At 25.2% G+C, this 22,726-nt stretch overlaps 3 protein-coding genes across 3 annotated transcripts; 1 reads left to right on the top strand and 2 right to left on the bottom strand.

Annotated features, from left to right (window-relative positions):
* Nucleotides 1–4,340: 4,340 nt before the first annotated feature.
* Nucleotides 4,341–7,099, bottom strand: LOC112684706 (flavin-containing monooxygenase FMO GS-OX4-like). The gene is made up of 8 exons (XM_025556350.1): nucleotides 6,972–7,099; nucleotides 6,359–6,566; nucleotides 6,149–6,290; nucleotides 5,951–6,072; nucleotides 5,686–5,863; nucleotides 5,455–5,605; nucleotides 4,907–5,070; nucleotides 4,341–4,796 (listed from the first exon to the last, which is right to left on the bottom strand). Exons 1-8 carry the CDS (start codon nucleotides 6,979–6,981, stop codon nucleotides 4,437–4,439), a joined length of 1,335 nt encoding a protein of 444 aa, XP_025412135.1. The 5' UTR covers nucleotides 6,982–7,099; the 3' UTR covers nucleotides 4,341–4,436.
* Nucleotides 7,100–14,224: 7,125 nt separating this feature from the next.
* Nucleotides 14,225–15,916, bottom strand: LOC112684708 (gamma-secretase subunit PEN-2). Its single transcript, XM_025556352.1, has 2 exons — nucleotides 15,703–15,916; nucleotides 14,225–14,738 (listed from the first exon to the last, which is right to left on the bottom strand). The coding sequence occupies exons 1-2, from the start codon at nucleotides 15,704–15,706 to the stop codon at nucleotides 14,308–14,310; spliced, it is 435 nt and encodes a 144-aa protein (XP_025412137.1). The 5' UTR covers nucleotides 15,707–15,916; the 3' UTR covers nucleotides 14,225–14,307.
* A 2,046-nt stretch (nucleotides 15,917–17,962) lies between these two features.
* On the top strand, nucleotides 17,963–19,225 carry LOC112684707 (mesoderm induction early response protein 1-like). The gene is made up of 2 exons (XM_025556351.1): nucleotides 17,963–18,152; nucleotides 18,321–19,225. The coding sequence occupies exon 2, from the start codon at nucleotides 18,339–18,341 to the stop codon at nucleotides 19,083–19,085; it is 747 nt and encodes a 248-aa protein (XP_025412136.1). The 5' UTR covers nucleotides 17,963–18,152; nucleotides 18,321–18,338; the 3' UTR covers nucleotides 19,086–19,225.
* Nucleotides 19,226–22,726: the final 3,501 nt, after the last annotated feature.

Below are 22,726 nucleotides of genomic sequence, written 5' to 3' on the forward strand. Positions count from 1 at the left end.
TAAAAACATATCATCATGTTTTAACATTTTCTAGGACAATTAGACATTAGGCAGGCCAAGACTTTTAAGTAATCAGTTTTTGTTTTTTGCGGTTTGAAATGCTTTTTCTTACTTCACATATAATTTTTCTTGAATTCATGACATCATCGAAGTTAACATTTTCTTGCTCGCAGAAGTTCATGAGGATATCAACTATTTTCAAAAATATTTTTATAAAATAGTTCACACATTGTTTATTAAATTAATATCGTTTATCATCTTTAACCTACATGTAATATACTGCTCATATGCCATATCCCGAACTCGTTAATTGAGGCCCTACTGTATATATTTAATACGTAGATAATTATTATATAAATTAATGTTTCTTCGTATTTACGTCGATTGCGATAAATAACTAATACATTTATCTATGTATATATTTGAAAATAGAATGAGATGATTAATGAAATTATAAAATAACAGATTAATATAAACCTATACTTTATTCACTTTATTTATACTTTATTCATAGAATAAATTTAATAAATTCTTTTTTTTTGCATTACGTTATGTTTTACAAACATTCTTGAGGTAGTGCCATACATGTTTTTTTTTAATTTGTTTCTATAATTTATTGACCAAAAAATTTTAGTCCAAAATACAAATATTATAAATACTTATTTTTAGTAATGGCACGGTGTTTATTTTCCAATGAAGCGATTACGTGTATGAAGTACCCATCACAAGTAATTTAACCCATAAATATTAAAATTAACAGGTTTAAATAAAATAATATATAATAATATTTTATATCAAATGTACAAATTATGTGTTAAACTTTTCTGTCGCACAACACTACCAATATCCACTCAATTTTAGTCATGAAGCCAAATGCCACCACTACTCCTTTTGACCATATTACTCTGAAAATGGAAAATTAATATGATTAACGAAACCTGTACAATGGAATGATTAATTATAAGAAAAAATTTGATGGTCAAGTCACTTAGTACTAACGTTGAAGTATAATATTAATCAATTTTAATACCTATCGAAACATTTTAAAGATTGCTATACAACTACGATTATAATTATTATTTATTATTGTTATGTAATTTCCTATAACATTTTTTTGGCGTATCGACTATACTACAATTAGCCACTTATAACTTATTATAATCAGATTTATTAATTTTAAATCATAAATATACGAATATAAAGATATATCCAAAATCATATTTTATTAATTAGAAATAATTTTTTTACAATGGTTAATCAGATATTAAATAATTTATTTAATTTAATTTAATTGCTTTGTTTTTAAATATACAGTTTATAATGACAATACTAATAATTATGTTTGTAGTACAATTTTTTAATCATTAATATAAAGCTTTTACTCTTATTATAATATTAAAAACGTTACTACGAGTATGTAGCACGAATTATTTAAGACAACTTACAGGAAAGTAATATTGAAAATAATTAAATTGTTTAAAAGTTCCATTAAAGGTAGATGAAACTAAAATTATTTATTATGTAAAAAATGAGCATATATTTGAAATCAAGTGAAAAGTTCATATAAAAACTGGTCATGAAGGGCGAACTGAAATGTTGAACGAATTATTGAACAAGTTCAAAAATATAACGTATGAAGTTGTTATACTATTTTTAAGTTTATATGTTCCGTGCTAATCCGAGCAAAAATATTAACAAAAAAATTTAACATAAAAAATTGTAGTCGTAAGGATGAGGATATACTTTGTAATATTATATACCACGATGTCTTATCGTATTGCAATAAATTATAATTATATTGTATCTTTTATTAATTGTTAATTGTAAAATAATTGTAATTTCATGATTTTTATTCATGTCAACATTCACCAAATAACTAATAGGCATTTAAACAATTACCAGTAAAGATCCATAAATTTAGGTATTTATTAGAATGGACAACATTCACCAAAATGAGTGATAAAGGTTGACATACACTGATAACCGTTAACATTCACCGCTAAGCGATCATACACCTGAACAAATATATTAATATTTCTTATGCTATCCATAAATAACTTGTAAATAACAAACTTAAATATCTAGATTACTGCTAATTTGTTCTTATAAAGTGTTTGATCCACGCTTAAGTTCAACATTCAGATTTAAGGGTCCACGAATTACCTATTTCTATTAAAAAATTGATCGTGTTATTAACGAGATCACTTAAAAAAAAAAAAAAAAAACGATTATCACCTGTACGAGATTTCTAATAAGTTATTAAACGTTATACGTTACGCATACGTTTAATAAGTGTAAGTCCAAAGTACCTCTACTCTCTACGAAAAATATTAGGATCGGTTAAAAAAATAAAAATGATAAAGACATGCTTCTGCCATTTCACATGTTATTCACTATTTATAAATCCATTTAATCGACAAGTACCTAATAAAATTTTCGGATTTACATATTTACCAATACAGTTCCAGTGAATCGGATAGAAAAATTGAAAAAAAACGCATCAATTAGGTAATATTTTTTAAATATCGCTACTATTGCGGATTTGAATGCGTTTCATAGCAAACGTTATCGTTTTTAATATGATGTGTGATAGACATGTTCTTTAATTACTCATCTTGAGATTCATTTGTTTATCACGTGGTAGGCAGCATTTCATTTTAAATTATGAACATGCTTTCAAACACTACGAAAAAATAAGTTAAACAAAAACAATCTTGTTAATCGTCTATTACAAACATTCAGATAAGTTTTGTAACCACGTGTATGGACATGATATGAACATTATATTATTCAAATACATTTATTTACCATACATTTATAAATTGACTTTTCATAATTACATCTAGAATATTCTATGGTTAAAGTTATCACGTATTAGATACATAAGTATAGGCAATTTATAATACGTCTAATAAATTTAATTTAAATTCAAACACTCAATAAATAGTTAAGTTACTTTATACTTAAAGTTATTTTAATATTGGCTTTAAAAGTATATTCAATCATAAATTTTAATTACAATTATTATTGAATTAGATAAAATTTAGGGCATACATGCCAGAAAGATGCGTTCAGAGCTATTGAAGTAAAAAGGTAATTACCTAAGTATGTTATGACTCCTAAGATGTCTGAAATAATAAACTTATGATCATCTGTGAATAAAAAAATGAAAACATTGTACTACAAAATGTATTTTATTGAATAATATGCCATGGTTCCTATATTATAAACTATAACAATACGACTTAAGAACTATTAAAACTTAAGATGTATGTAATGATGTATCAATCTTCGGTCAGTGTGAAACACGATGAATGGAAAAATCAAAATGTCGGTTGTGTAATTACCAATCGCTTAAAACATTACGTCATCCATATTTTTCATCTTATTAGTAAATTTACAGAATTGGCAGTCCAAAATACAAAAATAAAACAATTGAATTCTTACAAAAAATACGTTATGAATGACTCTGCTGATGCCTCGATTTAATTATGTTACCGTGACCTTGGTAAACTTTTAACTGATGATTTTTCTAATTAAATCTGAAAATATTTTCACGTGCATGATTCATGTGTAAATAATTTTCTACGTAGAAGTCTACATGTCTCGCGAATTTATAATTTTTGTAAATATAGTAGTAGTACTATAGTAACGGTACAAACTATAAATATAGTAGTATTTGTAAGTATTTTGAAGTACAATGTATTCGTTAAAATATTAATACATAAGTATGTGTAGTACACCGTAGACACTATATACACATTAAAATTATCAATAATAATAATTTTACCGGCTATTAATATTTTAAGTACCTGTTATATTTTTACAATTAATCGTACACGCTGTAGGCCCTATTATAAAAATAGAGCTTTTTACTATAATAACTTATGATTCTTTCGCAGTTATAAAGTTTTAAGTACCATATATATATATATATATTATAAGTACAATTATTACATTGATAATCTTAATTATAGTAATACAAAAACTACAGGTACTATTTGAGTATTATGAAAGGAGAAGTATTTCAAACAATTTCAAACTTTGGGAACATTGGCATTTTTTGTACCAAACGTTTTTATTTCTATAACAGGCTGTAACAGGTCCGTAATATTTTTAAATCGTATTGTTTTTTAAACGTCCATTGCCCGATGAAGAGATAATACGGGTTATAACACACTCATAAGTAATAATCGGCGACATAGTATTTAAAACAACGTAGTTTTATTTGTAAAAAAAACTAACTTCAACATCAATAATTAAATATAAATACAAAAATATCTCATACAAATTAAATACAAATTGGGTTAAAAAGGTAATACAAAACTATAAATTAATTAGTTAAAATTCACATGATTTGCATCACAAATACATACATACATATATATGTATGTATGTATGTGTATATATAGGTACTTGTACAAAATCGAAAACTGTTAATGTGAAGCGATTTCTTGTTTTTTCATTATAGGTTCGACTTCATTTGGAAACTGAACCATGTAATGATCTTTATCCAATAGCTTGTATTTATCTTCCCTGAAGTGAGAGAAGTCGCACATGAACCTGTCGAACCCGTCAAAGTAGATTTGCAGAACAACTGGTGGTACTGAATCCAGTCCCGATAGAGACGACAATGAGTCGTAATATTCCATCGATCTACGTCCCATCATGTGCAATTCTTTGGGTCGTAACCCACTAGCTAACCTTGACTCCACGTCCCTGCGGGTGTCCTCTAACATTTCTTCTTTGCTGGGTAATTTCGCTTTTCCTTCCAAAAACGTTTTGGCACACCGCACCTGTAAACAAAATAGTACATTTTTTTAAGCTGAGAAAAATTGCAGAACATAACGATCAAGCTAAAACTCTTATAATACAGTATACAATTTATCATGTGCTATTCAATTACCTGTAAATCAAACATCCAAAAACCAGTGGTGTTGGTAGGAATTCCAATGAAGTACATTGTTGGGTGTTCGATGTTAACAAAGTGCTTAAAAAGCCATTTTACATTGTTGTTCTCAACACGAATACCACACTCGGAGCTCAAGAATGGGTATTTATACGTATAACCTGCCACAATTAAATTCAATATAAGTAAAAACGTAAATGCATTGAATAAAATAATAATAATAATAATAATAATAATGCATAATTTAATTTAGTTGAGAAATATAACAGAAAGTTAAATTTAAAAAAATAGAATATTTAATTAAAAATTGTATCTTATAATTCAAGACCTTTAAAAGGCCATTCAAATGAAGAATATCCCAGATGAACACTGATGGTATCGTGCCAAAATAGGCCACAAGATTTTGCAAGCCATAATAGGCCGATTTCTTAATAAGTCTAAAACAAAATTAAAATATTGTTAATTGCTTAAAAAAAAATGTAAAAAATAAAATATTTAAATAAATAAAACACTAGCTCTATTTTTTATGCATTTTATCGGCTTACCTGTGCAGTATAAAATCGAATCAACTTGCTCATAAGAACCATCTTTAAAAAGTACACCGTTTTCAACCACTTCTTGAATATCTACTTTTTGTACCATATTTGGTGGACATTTCATGTTTTTAACGCGTTGGTTATGATGACTTAGGTATACCTGAGATAAAAATGTTATTATTTTAATTTAAAAATATATAATCGGAATAAAAATATAGTATTATAGATGTTTATTCTTACTTTTCCGGCGACTTTTGCGATATCAAAAGATATGTCCAGCCCTGAGGGTCCGCAACCAATGACCACAGTACTCATGTCCTTAAATACTGAAGAATCTCTGTAATCATGACTGTGAATTTTCATTCCACGGAATTTTTCGATTCCAGGAACTTCAGGAATAACTGGATTGCTATAGTTTCTGAAATAAATTTCAATAATTTGTAAGTAAATATAACTGAAAAATACATCAAAATGTATAGGTTATAAAACCAAAAGTGGTACTTACCCAATGCAAACAATAACTCCATCGAATTCAGACGTTTCCGTGATGTTGTCTTGTAGGTTGATCGCGGTCACTAACCAACGATCTCCCTCCAAAGGACTGATGTTCTTTACATGATGGTGGAACTATATTAACAAATCAAACGCATTAATAGATCATGCATTTCCAACATTCAGCGTTGACACTATCATAATTATTTACTTTGATGTGTTTCTTTAAGTCAAAATGGTCTGCATAGTCTTCCAGGTATTTAAGCATTTCATTGGCCGCCACGTACGACTTGTCTTCAGGGCCCTTGTGTGGAAATCCTGGAAGCTCCATGATTTCTTTAGGCAAATTAGTTCTGTAAAGAAAAACAACCTTCTTAATGAAAATAAATGTGTATTAGTTTCGCAAATCTACAACACTTGCCTTAAACTTTTGTACATGCTGGAATGAACCGGTAAGCCATATTTGTCTTTGCCTACGTTGTCGGTGTACACCCAAGTGCCGCCGACGTTGTCGGTCTGCTCGTAGCACACGCATGTAAATTGAGACCCCTCGACCGAAAAATGTCTAAGAGCAGCTAGCCCAGCTGCTCCACAACCAATAATGGCCACGGACTTTTTGGTTTCTTTTTCTATGAAAATTAATTCAACACAAACATAAATTTAGTTTATTCAATATTATAAGCTGAAATATAATTCATTTTTTTTGTATAATTATTGTGCGTGGTAATAGTAATTGTAATAAAAAAATGAACGGAAAAGTAAAAACAATTTTAAATCTACTTGCATAATAAAAACATATACAATTATTCTCAGTAGTAGCAAGTAAGTAATATACTATAATAATAATAATAATAATAATATTATTATTATTTATATTAGTTGATGGACGTTATTTGTCAATAAATTTTATTTTAACAATATTGAGCGTGATCACTTTCAATTAATTTTACAGTCAAAAACATAGTTTTTAAATATCAATACTATGTTTAATGCAGTGTTTAGTATGAAAATAATTGATTAGCAAAAATACTCACCAAGACGCATTGCTTCAAGTATATGCAGATACTTCAAAAGTTACTTTTAAGTTATAAAAATGTATTTAAAAAATACAAAGGCACAGCACGATGACAAATCAAATGAAAATCAATCAAATGTTTATAACTCTCATCTCAATGTTTTGTGGTTTTATAGAGAATTGACTACCCCACTTTTCATAATTCACTAATTAGCTATTATTTTTTGTTTATGGTAATACTATTAAAGTATAATCACAACATTACATCACAAAATATCAAATTATATTTATCACGTGAAAAACTTCTTGAACATTGACCATTCAATATCATCAATGTATCATATTTAACTAATTACATAATGGTAATAGACTTGTTCTATATATTGTATGCCCTATAGAAATATAATATTATTATCTTGTTAAAATGACTAGGATTTGTTATTTTTTATAATCATCATCAATTGTAGCCAGTCTTAAAAATTAAGGAATTCGCATTATGTAGTTTGAAGAATTGGTTGTGATTTTTATGTACCAAATACAAATTTTGATAACTAATTAACTGATTATATACTACTCTATAAGATAATAAGCTTCAAGTTTTATGTTCAGAGAATTAAATAATAAATACTTATATAAAATTATATGTATAGGTAAAACTATATAATATAATAGGCATATTGTAATAACTTATTATAAATACCTATTACCTAATAAATAAAAATACGATTTAATAATTATATAATATCCTATGGAGAAAACATAAGCCACAGTGTGATGTACTTTCATACGTCATACCGTTATAAAAATACGTATTCATAAATCGCAATATATTTTTAAAAATAAGATATGTTATTAATGATTATAATATCTATTAATTAGTATAATAATAGTAATAATAGGTATACATGTGTTTATGAATTCATAAACACTTATTTGCGTTTAAATTCAGTTGATTTATCAGACATGCCATTGCACGTTCTAACATGCGTGCTCAACATTCTTCTACGAAACATGAATTCACCATGACTCTGAAATGGTAATAGGCTTTTAATGAAAAAGTCGACGATCAACATTATTAAAACTACAATTTTAAACGGAAATGATTCCAATAGATATGCCATTCGAATTCAAACGTTCGCAGTTTTTGGTCCTACTCATACTCACCAATAAAGCACAAGGACGATCACAACAAGTACGTGGACTGAATTGGGAAAATTCATGTTTTGCTCGCGGACAGTTGTATATAGCCTACTCATTCTCTCCAGTAAATAGCATTTAATCAAAAACTTGAATTGTCAGACATTTTTCTGATTTGTTTTCCAAATAGAGTAAACGCTTATATTAAACTCATAAATAAATAAACATCATTTCATTTTTTTAACACTAAACGAATAAAAACACTTTAACATCGAGATACATTTCCAATACCTCAAACAAATACAAAATATAGATGTCGATTGTAATAAATCTGATTATTTTTTTTTTTTTAAATTTAATATAAAATCGTTTTTTAAATATATATCTGCTCTTTTTTTTTTTTTTTTTTTGATGAATTATGATTATATTTTATAAGGATGGTTTTAGTTCTGACGTTACATACAAATATGAAGAAAATACACATTGTAAGTGGAATATTAAACAATCAGCTCAAATTATCATTAATTCACATACAGTAGAGCCTCAATAGTCCAGACGAATTCAAATCGATCATCGTCCGGATTACCGATTTGTCCGGATGACCGGAGGTCTTTCAAGATTACCTATTCAATTGATTTTAACTTTTAATTTATATTTATTGTACTTTAAATTATAAAAATAATAAATAACTTTATCATAATGGATTATAAAAAATGACGAAATTGTTTTTGTCGATAAGAATATTTTTTAGATTAATTGGGTTCCGGGAATTCTGTACAAACTACGAAATGTTATACGAACAAATGGACTTATGCCGTCCGGATTACCATGTTTATCGGACTATCATGGCTCTACTGTAGTAGAAAAAATATTTTTATAACTTTAACTCCATTAGTAAACGTTGATAAAAAAATCTTTAGTTAAGCCATCGAGTTTAAATATTATATGAGAACGTAGTAATTTAAAGTACAATATTTAATATTTCTTTTATAAATGTAATTTATTTTATTGTAAATCAGTCATTATTGATATCACTATTCATTAAGGTTGCCTATTGTTGAATGTCATCCTACGGAGATTTTACTTTTTTCGATACAATTACGAACTGTTTAGGAAGTACCTATAATTTATTGAAAATATTAAAAAATAAAACGGAATATAAAGTGGAAAAATTATTTTAGTTAAGCAAACAACTGAGACTGCACGATGTGTTTTTAAACTGTAATTTTTTGTTGGCTTTTAAATTTATTTGATTTTTGACATATTTTATTACTAAAATTACATTGTCCTTATTTTTTGATCTTAAGGTAATCTATTTTAGTGATGGACGAGAAAACTTTAAAGTAGTCAAATATTGACGATTTTCTTACTTAAAAGTAAACCTTATTGGTAATTGTAATCTTTAAAACTTGATAATGTAATATTTAAGGTCATGGCTCATGCTACATATTTCACATTTTATTTTAAAAGTATATAATTTTCTAAATACATGCGTTAGTCTCGAATCAATGACATTATTGCTCAGGTATAAATATACATATTAAATACAGTTTTTGGAAAGAACGTCGTTCGTGAACGCACGTTCATATTTTGTGAAATACACGTGAACTTCATTCGATTTGTTCAAATAGAACGTGAACATAAATGATATTTATATTTTTGATGAATTTTAATCATTTTTGGGGTTATTCGAAATTATTTACCATTTTTAAAATATATTTATTGATAATAAATTATTATTAAATAAATAATTAATTATATTATGTTTAGGTATGGGTTTTAAATATAAATCAAAATGTAACTAATATATTTTGTAAAGGTCCCATTTATACAGAATGGAGGTTGGTGATTCATAAATATAAAATAAAATAATTGAAATGAACGGCTAAATGAACGCGTTCCTTTTTTGTGCACTGGACGTGAACGTGAAAGAGTATAATTTTTAAGTTAACGTTCTGAACACTAATTAAATACATAAATTAAGTTTAAGTAATATACTAATTATCATAAAATAAATAATATTATATACATATAGAATATTAGATTACATATGATTATAAAGATGTTGTATATGTTGCATACTTATAAACGCACATGAAAAATAACTTAATATTAATTAGGTTATTGCGAGATTAAAAATAATATATAGACCAGCACTAGACTATCCGTAGTGAATTATGATCAAAGTTGATCGGCAGTTATAACGAAAACACTATAGGTAGGTATATAATTTAATGAATCTTAATGAAGGCATAGAAAGGCATGAAACGAGGGCAATAAAGGTTCACTTGACGAAAAGTATCATCTCATCATTTCATATTCAAAAATATGTGGGTCAGATAATACTTGTGTAACCAAGAATATAATTTTAAGATTATCCTATTATATTATAAGGGTATGTAAGTAAAATTAACAGTATAGTTATTTTAGTTTAATCGGAGGTCTGTGATGAAATTATAAATTGTACAGCAAAAACAATATATAGAAAAAAATTAAATAATTTAGTTTTATGTAATACATAGCATATGTTCCTTAAATCAGCAACCAATGTAGTAGTTTGTCCAGCTGATTAGTAAAAATTAAGAAACACCTAATTTAATATTTTTGGTTAAATTAAATAAGTAATGTTATCTATGGACTATGCGTACGCAATTAAATTTTTCCAATGTCTATGTTACTCAATACATAATGAATAAATAATGTATTATTTTATTATTATATTAGTTAATTCATGTATAAAACATGTAGTTAAAAAAAATGTATTTGAACAGTGCTCATGCTATTAAAATGTTTACATATTATAATAAAAATAAAATTGTCATTAGTTCACAATTTACTAAAAATGCACTTATTAGTTTAATTCTATAATATTATTAGTTGTTTATAATTGTTATATTTATTAGTAATAATCTTGACTAAATATGAAGTTTAAGGTTTAAGATTTAAGGTTTAAGGGCATTGATACTTTCCACCAAGAAAATAAGATGTATTAGAATGGCATTACAAGATTTTGAAAGCATCAAATCCATACTTTTAATTGAAATAAAATTGGTCAATACGTATTAGTGACAATACCTATAATTAAATTGTTGTCAAATACGGTATTATATCTACTATAAACCTCAATCTGGAACATTTTTCCGACATATCTCTTCGGAAAACCGGGAAACTAGTCACGAAGGTGATTAATTTTGCGTTTCAGAGTATTTCACCGCAGAATTTAATGCCGACCTTTAATTTAATTTATTGTTTTCTACTATAGTATCGCATTGTTTTTTTTTGTATCCAGCACGTGAACTAATTACCATCGTAACTATGCATAATATTGTATTTGATCAATCTCATTGTACGTCCGCGTGATCTCGTACTTTAGTACAGCCAGTGGTTAAAGTGGGAAAAATATTGTGGGGGGACTATATTCATCAAAAATTGAGAAGCGTTCCCCTACCTAATTCTAAATCTTACCAACCTTTTTTAGGATACCCATGAGGTCTAAACCTCTTCTGTTATAAATATATGTTCATAAAAACTTTATTTTCATAGGGTGTAAAAACAAATTTCTCCCAAAGAAAAATAATTCTATACATATGCCTGCTCAGTAAAAATAAATTGAAATACAAAGTAGATAATGTTTAAAAAACTTAACTTAAACTTAACAAAACTAAAAAGAAACAATTACTTATCTTGCTAATTGTTGGTAAACGCAGACAGTAACAAATACGTACATTGCACATAAAGTGTGTACTATATATATAAGATAGTGGTCTATCCTCTATCACAATTTAATATTTATAATTTTTTATAGTTATTCTATTCTGCTTATATTTATTCTAAATAATAGTCAATATCACTATCACTTTAATTTTAAAGCGATCCCCCCGATAGGTAACCACTGCCCTAGATCTAATTTTTTTGTAACGCTGCGTGTTTGGCGTAAGGGACGTTTAGGTAAAAAAAAAAATCGTAATAAATTATTCAAACCGCGAAAAAAATTACGGCATCATTTGAAAAATTTATTTGTTAAAACAACTGAAACTGCAGACACCAAGGGCGTATTTGAGGGAGGGATGAAGGGGGCATTCGCCCCCCATGGCTCGTATTTTTTTTGAATAAAATGCATTGATTTATTTAAAAAATGTAATGTATAAATAGTTAGGAATATAAATTACTGGTTTATCATTATAACAGGAACATGAGGTGTAGGTAATGAACTGTAAATTATTTTTAAGTTTGTATGAAGAAAAATTAATTTTACCTCCCCCCCCATGGTCTCAAATCAAACACGCCTTTGGCAGATACTAACAATATTCAGGTATCTATAAATTGTGTTTATTTTATTACAAACAATACCTTATATTGTTATAAAATTGAATAATTAAAGCAATTTGTGCAAAATTATTCCCTAACCATTCCAAAATTCAAAAATGCACAATGTTAATATTCAAGTTTTCACTTCTACCGGCACTCCCAGAGTGCAATCCAGAGTTTCTTTTTTTTATTATTTTAAATATATAAACTATCTATAATTTTCTATAAAAAAAATTGTATACTATCACTATCCAATATACATTTTATAAATAAATATTAGGCATCAAATATTCATAAATGTAAATTGTACATGTTACTTATTCAAAATATAGATAATGCATAAATATTGTGCTTATAGGAGAATTCCAAATCAAGCTCATTAAAATGATTAAATGTTCATAATATAATATAATAGAAAAAAATAAAATAATATGCACATAATCCTTTTACATTAATTATATTCTATATTGATTTGTCTTTTTTGTTGACCTTAATAATTTTTCAAGAAATTAATATTTTTTATAGTAAAAAAAAAACAAAACATAAGCTTACATAATATGCATAAAAATATATATATATAGGACTTTTAAAATAAAATATAAAATACATATAATAATATACTAACGTAGGAATTAACTAGTTAAAAAGTTAATTTTTTCTTAACTTCTTAACTTAGTTTATTTTCTAATAAACTTTTCAACTTAACTAGTTTAATTGGCAGTTGAAATAACTAAGTTTTTCACAGTTGATTTAAAAATAATCTATCAAGTTAAAACATGTTGAAATGTTTCATTTATACGTAAATATTAATATAAAAATAAAATAATTATATAAAGTAAAATGGTCGCATATACTGTACATCAGATGTAATATTAAATTTTATAGGTTGGGAGCCATAGGCACAACTAGAGGGGCTTAGCCCCCTCCCACATAAATATTCCATGTTATAGATGGCATACCGCATACAGCATAACTAACTAACATGGTGTCACATACAAAAAAAAAACACATTGCAATAAATTCAACTTGGCTCAGAATTTAAAATATATTAACATAATATACATAATATATAAGAGTAGGGGTAATCTACAGGTTATTTTAAGTTTTGGTAGGAGGGCTGCAGCCCCTAGATTTTTACCCTAGTTGCCCCAATGTTGGGGGCCCACCTTTGGGTATTGGGTTGTGGCCATGAATAGAATATTATGTATAAAGAAATTTAACTATAAAGATAAATAAATACAGTAGTGAGTGGCTTCTTGATGTACAATGTCATAGTATTTTTCAAACATTTTGGCGCCACCGCTGTATATTATGATAAAAAAATTCAATAAAATTCTTTGTTATAATTTAGGAAATTAGATCTTTCTAAAGAACGCAGTCATTTTTTAAATGTTTTACTTACTAATTAAAAAAATTAGATTAAAATTTTTTAAACTGAGTTAAGTTAATATTTTTTTCCTTATTAGTTAATAATTACTTAACAAGTTAAATATATGAATTGTTTATTGTTAACTTTTAACTTAATTATCTTGTGTTCTATTAACTTAACTCGAGTTAATTATTTTCATTAACTTGTCCACCTTTGATATTATATTAAAATAGTTCAAGTTTTGACAGCATGCTAGTGTTACAGTGTGTCACAACTCACTTTATAGGAATCACTGGGACATATTTTAACTGATTAATACTACAAAAGATTATTGAAAGGATTATGAATAATAATTTTTAATTATACTTTAATGGTTGGAAATAATTATTATAAGACTAAATATAAATAAAAATATTATATTAAATTAAAAGATAATACATTATTTTGATATAAAATTTTTTTTTTTTTTACATTATAATTTATTAGTCATTATTTGTACAAAATGAAATTATATAATAGAAATACTTAAGAAAACATATACTTAAGCTGAACCAGTAGGAAAGTTAAAAGTAAGGTAATCCCAGTCATGGTAGAATCTTTGAGTTTGAAAGTAAAATACCCAACTAACTAATAGAACTGTCCAAAATATGAAACCAATACCTGATCTTATAACATAGCGTTTAAATTGAGGTTGTTCATCAAATGGTTCAACTTTATAAGCATCGTTATAATACCAGACAAAATTTACTAACCAAAATAAGGGCAATAAAAAAAATCCTGCAATATAATACTTTCGACAAATAGTAAGTTTTTCATCCATTTTAATATTGGTTCTCCAATTGGGAGGAGGTCGTCTTTCTACTAGTTCTGCCTCAGCAATAAGATGAATTTGAGGGTTCTGACGAATTCTTACTTCTGGTAATTGGTTTTCAGATTCATTTTGTTGTGAAGTTGTTGGCTTTGATGATACATCTAAAATAACATATTTTTTTAGTATAAATAATTGATTGAATTAATATTATTTTATGCTTTAATAAAAATCTATCAATAGAAAAATAACAAATCAATATCGAAATATTATTTACTACCAAAATCTTCTACATATTAATTGATTTGTTAGCTAGAAAATTTGAGAAATAATAATTCGGACATATATAAGTTAATTTATTAAAAATCTGAAGAATTAAATAATATTTAAAAAACAAATAAAAGCGTACCCCAAGATTACACAACTATTCTAAATTTGGATACATTTTTTTAATATACCATTCAAAACAAGAAAACCTAAAATTATTTTTAATATTAAGGTAAAAAAAAGTGTAAGGCATTACAATAAAATAGTAAAAAGCTTTTCAGAATTTGAAAGCAGTTTTCATTTATATACTCTAATTATTTATTTGCTTCTAACATATTATAATATTTTGTGAACAAATATTATTACATTTTATTAGATGAATGTTAAATCAATAAATTATGGTAAATTAAATCATGTTAAGATCATATAAAATGTAATTAATATAAACTAAATATTGGCTATAGGTGTAAAATAACAATTGAAAAATATTTCACTAATTTTATGAATAAGTAATATAAAAACATAAAACTATTTAAAATAAAATTGGTCAATAAATGTATATTAATGTTTTGGTTGAAAAAATCTTTAAACATAATTTAATATGAGTGGGCGTAGCAAACTTTTACTCATACTAAACATTAATGTACAAAATATTAGTTTAATAAGCAACTTTATTATTTATATAGTATAATTTTAAAGAGCATAGCATAATAAATACTTATATATGTGAATATATACAAAATATTATATTAAAATTATTAAAAAACTCAAGTAAGAAATAGTAATGAGTAATTACACAAAAATATTATTATTAGTGAATAAAAAATAAACATTTAATAATCAATAACTAAGTCTACTTACCCATTACTTATGACTTGTTATTTTCAAATATAAGATAATAAATAGAGAGCTGGATGGTGAAAATTTGATCATAAAAATTTAAAAAGAAATGATTATATTTAATTCTTGGCAATATTCGTTTGTTTTTATCATACGTAGTATTTGTATCTGTTATCATTCTTTGATTACATTTTTCTAATCCGTGGTATGTATTACGGTCTCAGATGATAAAGTCGGACTATACATAATTTCAGCTATTGAATCATCATGTTGAACTACAACTCTAATTTTCCATTATCTTATTTTATTTATTTGTCAAATATTCATCTAAATATGATTTTCAGAATTGTATCTTATATCTTTCATATCAAATATTATTATTACCGTAGTTAATAGTGAAATGTTGTTTACAGTGCAACTTCCACTTTTTGGTGGTTATGCTATATGATGATAACAATTTTTAAAGTTAGAAATATATAGGTGCTGATGGGTGATAATTAGATCCCGTAGTCTGACAAATTATTTAAAAAATCATCTAAAAGGATTTTATGTAAAATTCTATGACTGTGATTTGAAGTATAAATGCATAATAAATATGTGTGTCAATGTGTTTCTATATCATTGAAATTTATAAAATGATATTTGTTGAACATACGTATACATGGTTATTCTTATTTCCCCTATTTTATCATTATAATTATTTAATTAATTTTATTTATTTTTATTTTACCAAGACTTAATGTCCAAGTTTATTATATCATTAATTTTATGAAAAATTAAAAGAGAAACAATTAGTCTAAATTAAAATATATATATTATATTTATATTTTAACCTATGAATACTAGAAAAACTGATTATTCTTTTTTATTCCTTATAAATTTGTTGATATCCAATGACAATTCAGTTATATTAGATTTGTTTTTTTTTTTTTTGTAATATAAGTATACTTAATAAAGTGACATTATATAGTAAACATTTAATGTATAATTATATAATAATTTACTCCATAATAGTTATATAATAGTTAATACACTACATTTAATATATATTAATATAAGTTTATATACCTAATTAAATTTATTTATAAAATATTATATATATATTATAGAATTAATATAAATTATATACCTATCTATTTAATATCTTGTGCATTTTCTATATTATACTAGTGATCTAAATAGTATAAATTACTAAACTGATAGTCATCATATGTCTGTTATATTGTATTACTATATATTATTGTAATTGGAATTAATTCCATCAATAAATAATTTGATTATTATTCATTTAATGTTTGACATTGTTTTTTTTTTTTTTTTTTTTAATAATTACTAATGATTAATATAGTAATATATAGATCATAATATATATCATAAACTTATAAACATTTTAAATGATCGATCAGTATTTATTTTTGAGAGTAAATATAATGTAGGTATACATTTTCAGAAATTCAGTAATGCTAGAGGATATGCATTTTACTATGTCATTAGTTGTTTAATCAAGAAAAATAATAATTATAAATTAATCAATAATTTTATCATTATTTTCATTACAGATTACAATTAATTTTTTTTTTTTGTTCTAAAATATCCGTTATTATTATTTATAATTACATAGATATGTACTAATTTAATAATCTGATAATAATCTAATACTAAAAATATAAATAAATTATTTGCATTAATAACATTGAATAGTAAGTTGATTTTTTTTCTGTTAGTGTAATTGATGAAATTTTAGATAGTGTCCATCCCCTGAAAAATATTCTGGAAATGCCACTGGTCTATGATAAATGCATTCTTATACCGCACAGTAGTGATGAGTGTATGTTCAAGTCGCCGTTACTTTGTCACAGCGACAATTGCAAAAATGAACGGTTACTAGTGACTGGTGACTCTCCTGGTCACACAATATACAACATAAATCCGTGGTACCTTGCCCGGACTACTAGCGTTAGAAGCAATATACTGTATGAATTATTTACAAAGTTGGAACGCCTAATAAGTCGTTGAGAATCCTGCTATTTTTATCAATAGAGACGACATACAAAGATACTCATATATAGATAGATTTGTAAAGATCTTGGTTAACATGCTTTTTAGCACGCCCTTCACGAATTTCAATTTATTTTTTTTAAATACGTGTTTTCTAAAACTGATTTAATTTTTTTGTGATAACTCGTGATAAATAGAGATTAAGTGATATCAGAGATTTTAAACAATTATTGTTTAAAATCTCTGAGTGATATCGAGAGCAGAAACATATGTTTATCGGGAATCAGAAATTTGGTAACATTGCATTTCATTGTTTATAGACAATTAAGCAGTTCATTTGTTTTGTAAACTATTTTCTCAAGTGTATTGCCTTGGCGGTGCGATTTTGGCCTTTAATTCAAGTGCGTTAAAAGAATTATAAAAAACCTAATTGCTGAATGCCCCTGGAAAAAAATATTCCTCGTTAAACTACGGTAAAACGAATTTTTTTAAAGCTTAATTAATTTATAATAGATTACTTTATTGACTGTTTTTCTAACTGACCTGAATGATTAGCTTATACTACATGTATTGATTTATATCATATTCATTCATGTACACAATGGTAAATAAATTAGTGAATGATTTTTTTTTTCTTGTAGAACTGTAAAATTGAAACTATGTCCAAACGAGTAACAAATGACCGTCCTGATTATTCCGATCCTACCAATGATAGTGATGGTAGTGATTTTGAAGAAGTGAAGAAGAAAACTATAATGGTGGGTAGTGATTATCAAGCCCAAATTCCTGATGGGTTATCAAAGTATGGAGATGATCCGCCTTACCAAAATGTTGATAAGCTTCTCTGGGATCCTCAAAGTACTACTGATGCAGTAATTGCAGATTATCTTCACCACATCCATCAATTATCTCATGGATCAAATATGGTACGTAGAGGTATACATGTACGAGATGATGAAAATGCATTATTTTTACTTTTACAATGTGGTTTTAATGCTGAAGAAGCATTACGCAGAGTTTCATTAAATGATCAAATGTTTGGTAGAAGAGCCATGATGGTGTGGTCAGAAGAAGAATGTAAAAATTTTGAAAATGGTATTCGTTGCTTTAGTAAGAATTTCTATTTAATTCAGCAGCATAGAGTGACTACACGAACAGTTGGTGAACTTGTTCACTTTTATTATTTATGGAAGAAGACTGAAAGGCACGATGTATTTGCTAGTAAAGAACGGCTGGAAAAGAAAAAATATAGTCTTCAACCGGGTATTACATTCTTTGAAGATGGCGAAAACTCTGTACTCAATCAAAAGACAAACCAAGTTGGAAATTGTTTAATTTACTGCGATCCTAAAAGGTTACAACGATTAGAAACATCAGGTGTTCATGTTACTCTTACGGACAACTAAAGGGTTTGTTTGGATAAATAATTTTAAAATGTTATCAGTAAATTTAAGTTTAAATTAGACATTCCTTAAGAAATAGATTGAAACGTTATATTTTTAAAATATTAATTATTTAATAAGTTATTAAGGTATAATTAAAATGTTTAATGTAGTCAATACTTATCAAGTATTATTTATTATTATTTTTAATTAAACCATTTAATATTTCATATCATATTTTATGTAATATGATTTCATGCAATATGATCAATTTATTAGGTTATTTTGAATAAAAATACCTTACAGGGTTCCTAATAAAATAAAATTAATAATGCCCTTAATAGGTTTGATTTCATACACATCGATTTATAATACTTCAGAATTAATAAAAATGATTGGAATAGAAAATTAAATAATATTTATTCTGTTACATTTTTATGGAATAACTTTGTGGTTTATAAGATATTAAGTTAATATTAATAATTTTATTAATTTTTACTGTATTGCTTAATAAATTTCGAGTAAATAGATATCACTTATACTGTATTATGATTTAAATATTAAATAGTTTATAATAAATATTTAATGAAAGTTTATTGATAATTGTAACAACACAATATAAATGAATTGTTATGTTCTATTGATTTGGTACTCGTTTATAAAATATAATGTAGCATTTTACTTTTCTTAATATCATAACTATTATTTTTAAATTTGAATTATTATAATTTTGTACATATATTTTTAGAATAAGTGTTTTATTTTTAAATTTAAATTTAAAGCAACTCATTATATACACTATAAAATAATAAAATTAAGTAATTTCAAAAAAGTATTTTTAATTATAAGATGTTTGCGTTTTGTAATCAAATATTGTAATATTGACAGTATATAAGTATAAATATTTCTTTGGTGACAATGAATTACATTATTATTGATTTAATATACAACTACTTATATTGACTGATATCTGACAAAATCTAAACATATTTATCTCAACATTTTGCTTCTATCCTGGTGCTTTTACTGTATTCCTATTCTTATTTACTTTGTCTATTGTCAATTATATAATATTTTTTTTTTTTTTTTTAATACACTTAATGTATCTATATTTTTTTATTTATTCTTCTCATGAATTATTTGTAGCTATAAAGGAACTAATTTTAACATATTGTAAATTAAAAATAACAAATAGATTTAATTTAATTTTAAGCTAGGTATCATGGAATATGAACAAATTATATCTTTAGTAAAATGTAAAATTATATTTGTTCATTTTATGAATTTAATGGTTTTAACACATGTTAATGCATTTATAATTTTATAATTTTGGTTTACTTGATAATATATGTGTATATATTATGATACATTTTTTATCATAATTTATTAATCATTATGATCCTATTTTTGTTTTGTTGCATTCTTTGTTGAAATATTTTAATCATATTGTTCATATATATTTCAAATAACAGTAATACTGTATGAATTGATTCTTGTCATTTTAAAATTGAACACGATAATTCTAAATAGTTAAGGTACTAAGATTCAAATTCATTTTTATTTAAAAATAAATATGTAAATACTTGTATGTCTTAATTTTAAAATAATTGTGCATTCGTTTTAATGAATAATTTAATTCATACTCATATTATTTTATAATCACAATATTGACCATAGTCAATTAAATGTATTAGTAGTTTTGTGTATGATATTTTCCTATTCAATGTTTCATACTTTGTTTCTATATAATAGATTAAACATAAAAATAATATAGTTAGGTTAGATATGTGATGCAATAAGTATTTCTGTTTAGTAATTGATTGAAATCATTTCATTAAACATGTATAATTATTGTATATTTATGTTATTTGTAAATTTATATTAATTAATTACTAACAATCAGATGTAACAATATGCTGAGTAAAAATGAAATAATAAATACAGGTTATTAATATTTGTATTTACAACCAAATTGATTGTCAGTTTTTTAAATGTAAACTTGTTTATAATTTATCAACAGTAGTGCTGATCCTAATATGATCTACATCTACACATAATAAACTGTTATTATTCTTTGTAATCAAAACTATATTTAGTACCAACCATGTATACATATGTACAAGGAGTAACTTAATTACATGAAATATCTATTTTAAATACAATCTATACATTTTTTTTTAACATTTTTTACTAACAAAAATTAAAAGGTTAACACTTTATTTAAAAATTGTATATATTATTTTATTTTATCTATGGAATTAATTCCGTACATAATAATTTATAATAAACATACTAGATTTTGTTTGCTAACAGACTACATTTTTTAAAAAGTATTGTGTATAATATCTGTTGTAGTATAATGGAATGTTTGGAACTTTACCCTAATGTAGTATTTTCATTATTTACTTTTCACTTATTTCTAATTTGACATATACATTTAGTTAAATTAAACAGTAATGAAATTATTCAAATAAAAATGAAAAATCACAGTAATCTTCTAATAGTTAAAAAGGTCTTTCAAGACCATCCCATCTCACACCCACTCCTTCATCATTCTATATCCATTGCTCATTCCAATTCGTTCCTTCACCTAGGGTTTGCATATTATTTTTGACTAAGTCTTTCTATAATAAGATATAATATATAAACCAAAATTTTATAGCTTGGAGATTTTAATAAAATATGAGTTTGGAAAATGCATTTTGTACACTTTACTCTTATGATTTATTAAAACAAATATTTATATTTTAAGAATATTTATGGTTGTGAGTACAGATTTTTTGTTCAAATAGTTTGTATGTTTTTACATGTATTTATTGAAATTTCTAAAGAAAAACTTTTTTTTAATTTATCTAAAATACAATTTTGGCTGCTGTGGCCATTACATTTATTTATTTTTTTCAACTTCATTATTATATCTCTGTGGTACATTAATTAATAGAAAACATTTTATTTGATAAATTAATTTGTTAAGTCCAATATTTTTGAGGATAGGGATAAGGTTGACAACGATTGTTGGTCTGTAATTATATGCTTGATTGATAATATTTTGTAGTATGACTTGCATGTTGTTAGTTCTTTATCCAATAGATGGCCATGCGTTAGACAAGTATGCCCAATTCTTAATCTGTTGATTGTTATGTTTAATTTGTTGGATTTGTTGGATGTTTGAGGCCATGATTGTATGATTTATTTAATTTGGTTTAATTTAGTTATTTGTTTCGATCAATGGTTTTGCCAAGTATTGAATGAGTTAACTGCTATTGATTTTTTAATGTCAGAAAAATATATTTGATTATAATTTAATATTTCTCTTAATTTAGCTGGATTTTTTTCCTTGACGGTTTGCTTTTTAACTTTTATGTATGTTACAGTGACTAGTTATCCACATTATATTGTTCAATATATTTTCTAACTCATTTTTAGAGGTGTCTATGTGAAAAACTTATTGTTTAATATTATATATAGCTTTATATACTTATTTAATCTTTGAATGATTTTAAGCTGGTCAAAGTTAATTTTTATTATAAATTAAGGTTCAGCACTTACGATGTTGTTATATTTAATTAACTGATATTCAATTAAGTATTTTTAATGTAAGCTATTAAATATAGCATACAGCTATATCATCAGATATCTCATAAACTAGGTACTTTAATAATATC

Source organism: Sipha flava, unplaced genomic scaffold (assembly GCF_003268045.1).
Source record: "Sipha flava isolate LNK unplaced genomic scaffold, YSA_version1 256_pilon_pilon, whole genome shotgun sequence".
Taxonomy (NCBI): domain Eukaryota; kingdom Metazoa; phylum Arthropoda; class Insecta; order Hemiptera; family Aphididae; genus Sipha; species Sipha flava.

Coding starts and splice junctions, on each gene's coding strand:
- LOC112684706 (XM_025556350.1), bottom strand. Junction 5,864..5,950: donor GGAGTTATTGTTTGCATTGG/GTAAGTACCACT, acceptor AATTTATTTCAG/AAACTATAGCAATCCAGTTA. Junction 4,797..4,906: donor TTTGGATGTTTGATTTACAG/GTAATTGAATAG, acceptor TTTTGTTTACAG/GTGCGGTGTGCCAAAACGTT.
- LOC112684707 (XM_025556351.1), top strand. CDS start 18,339: ATGTCCAAACGAGTAACAAATGACCGTCCTGATTATTCCGATCCTACC.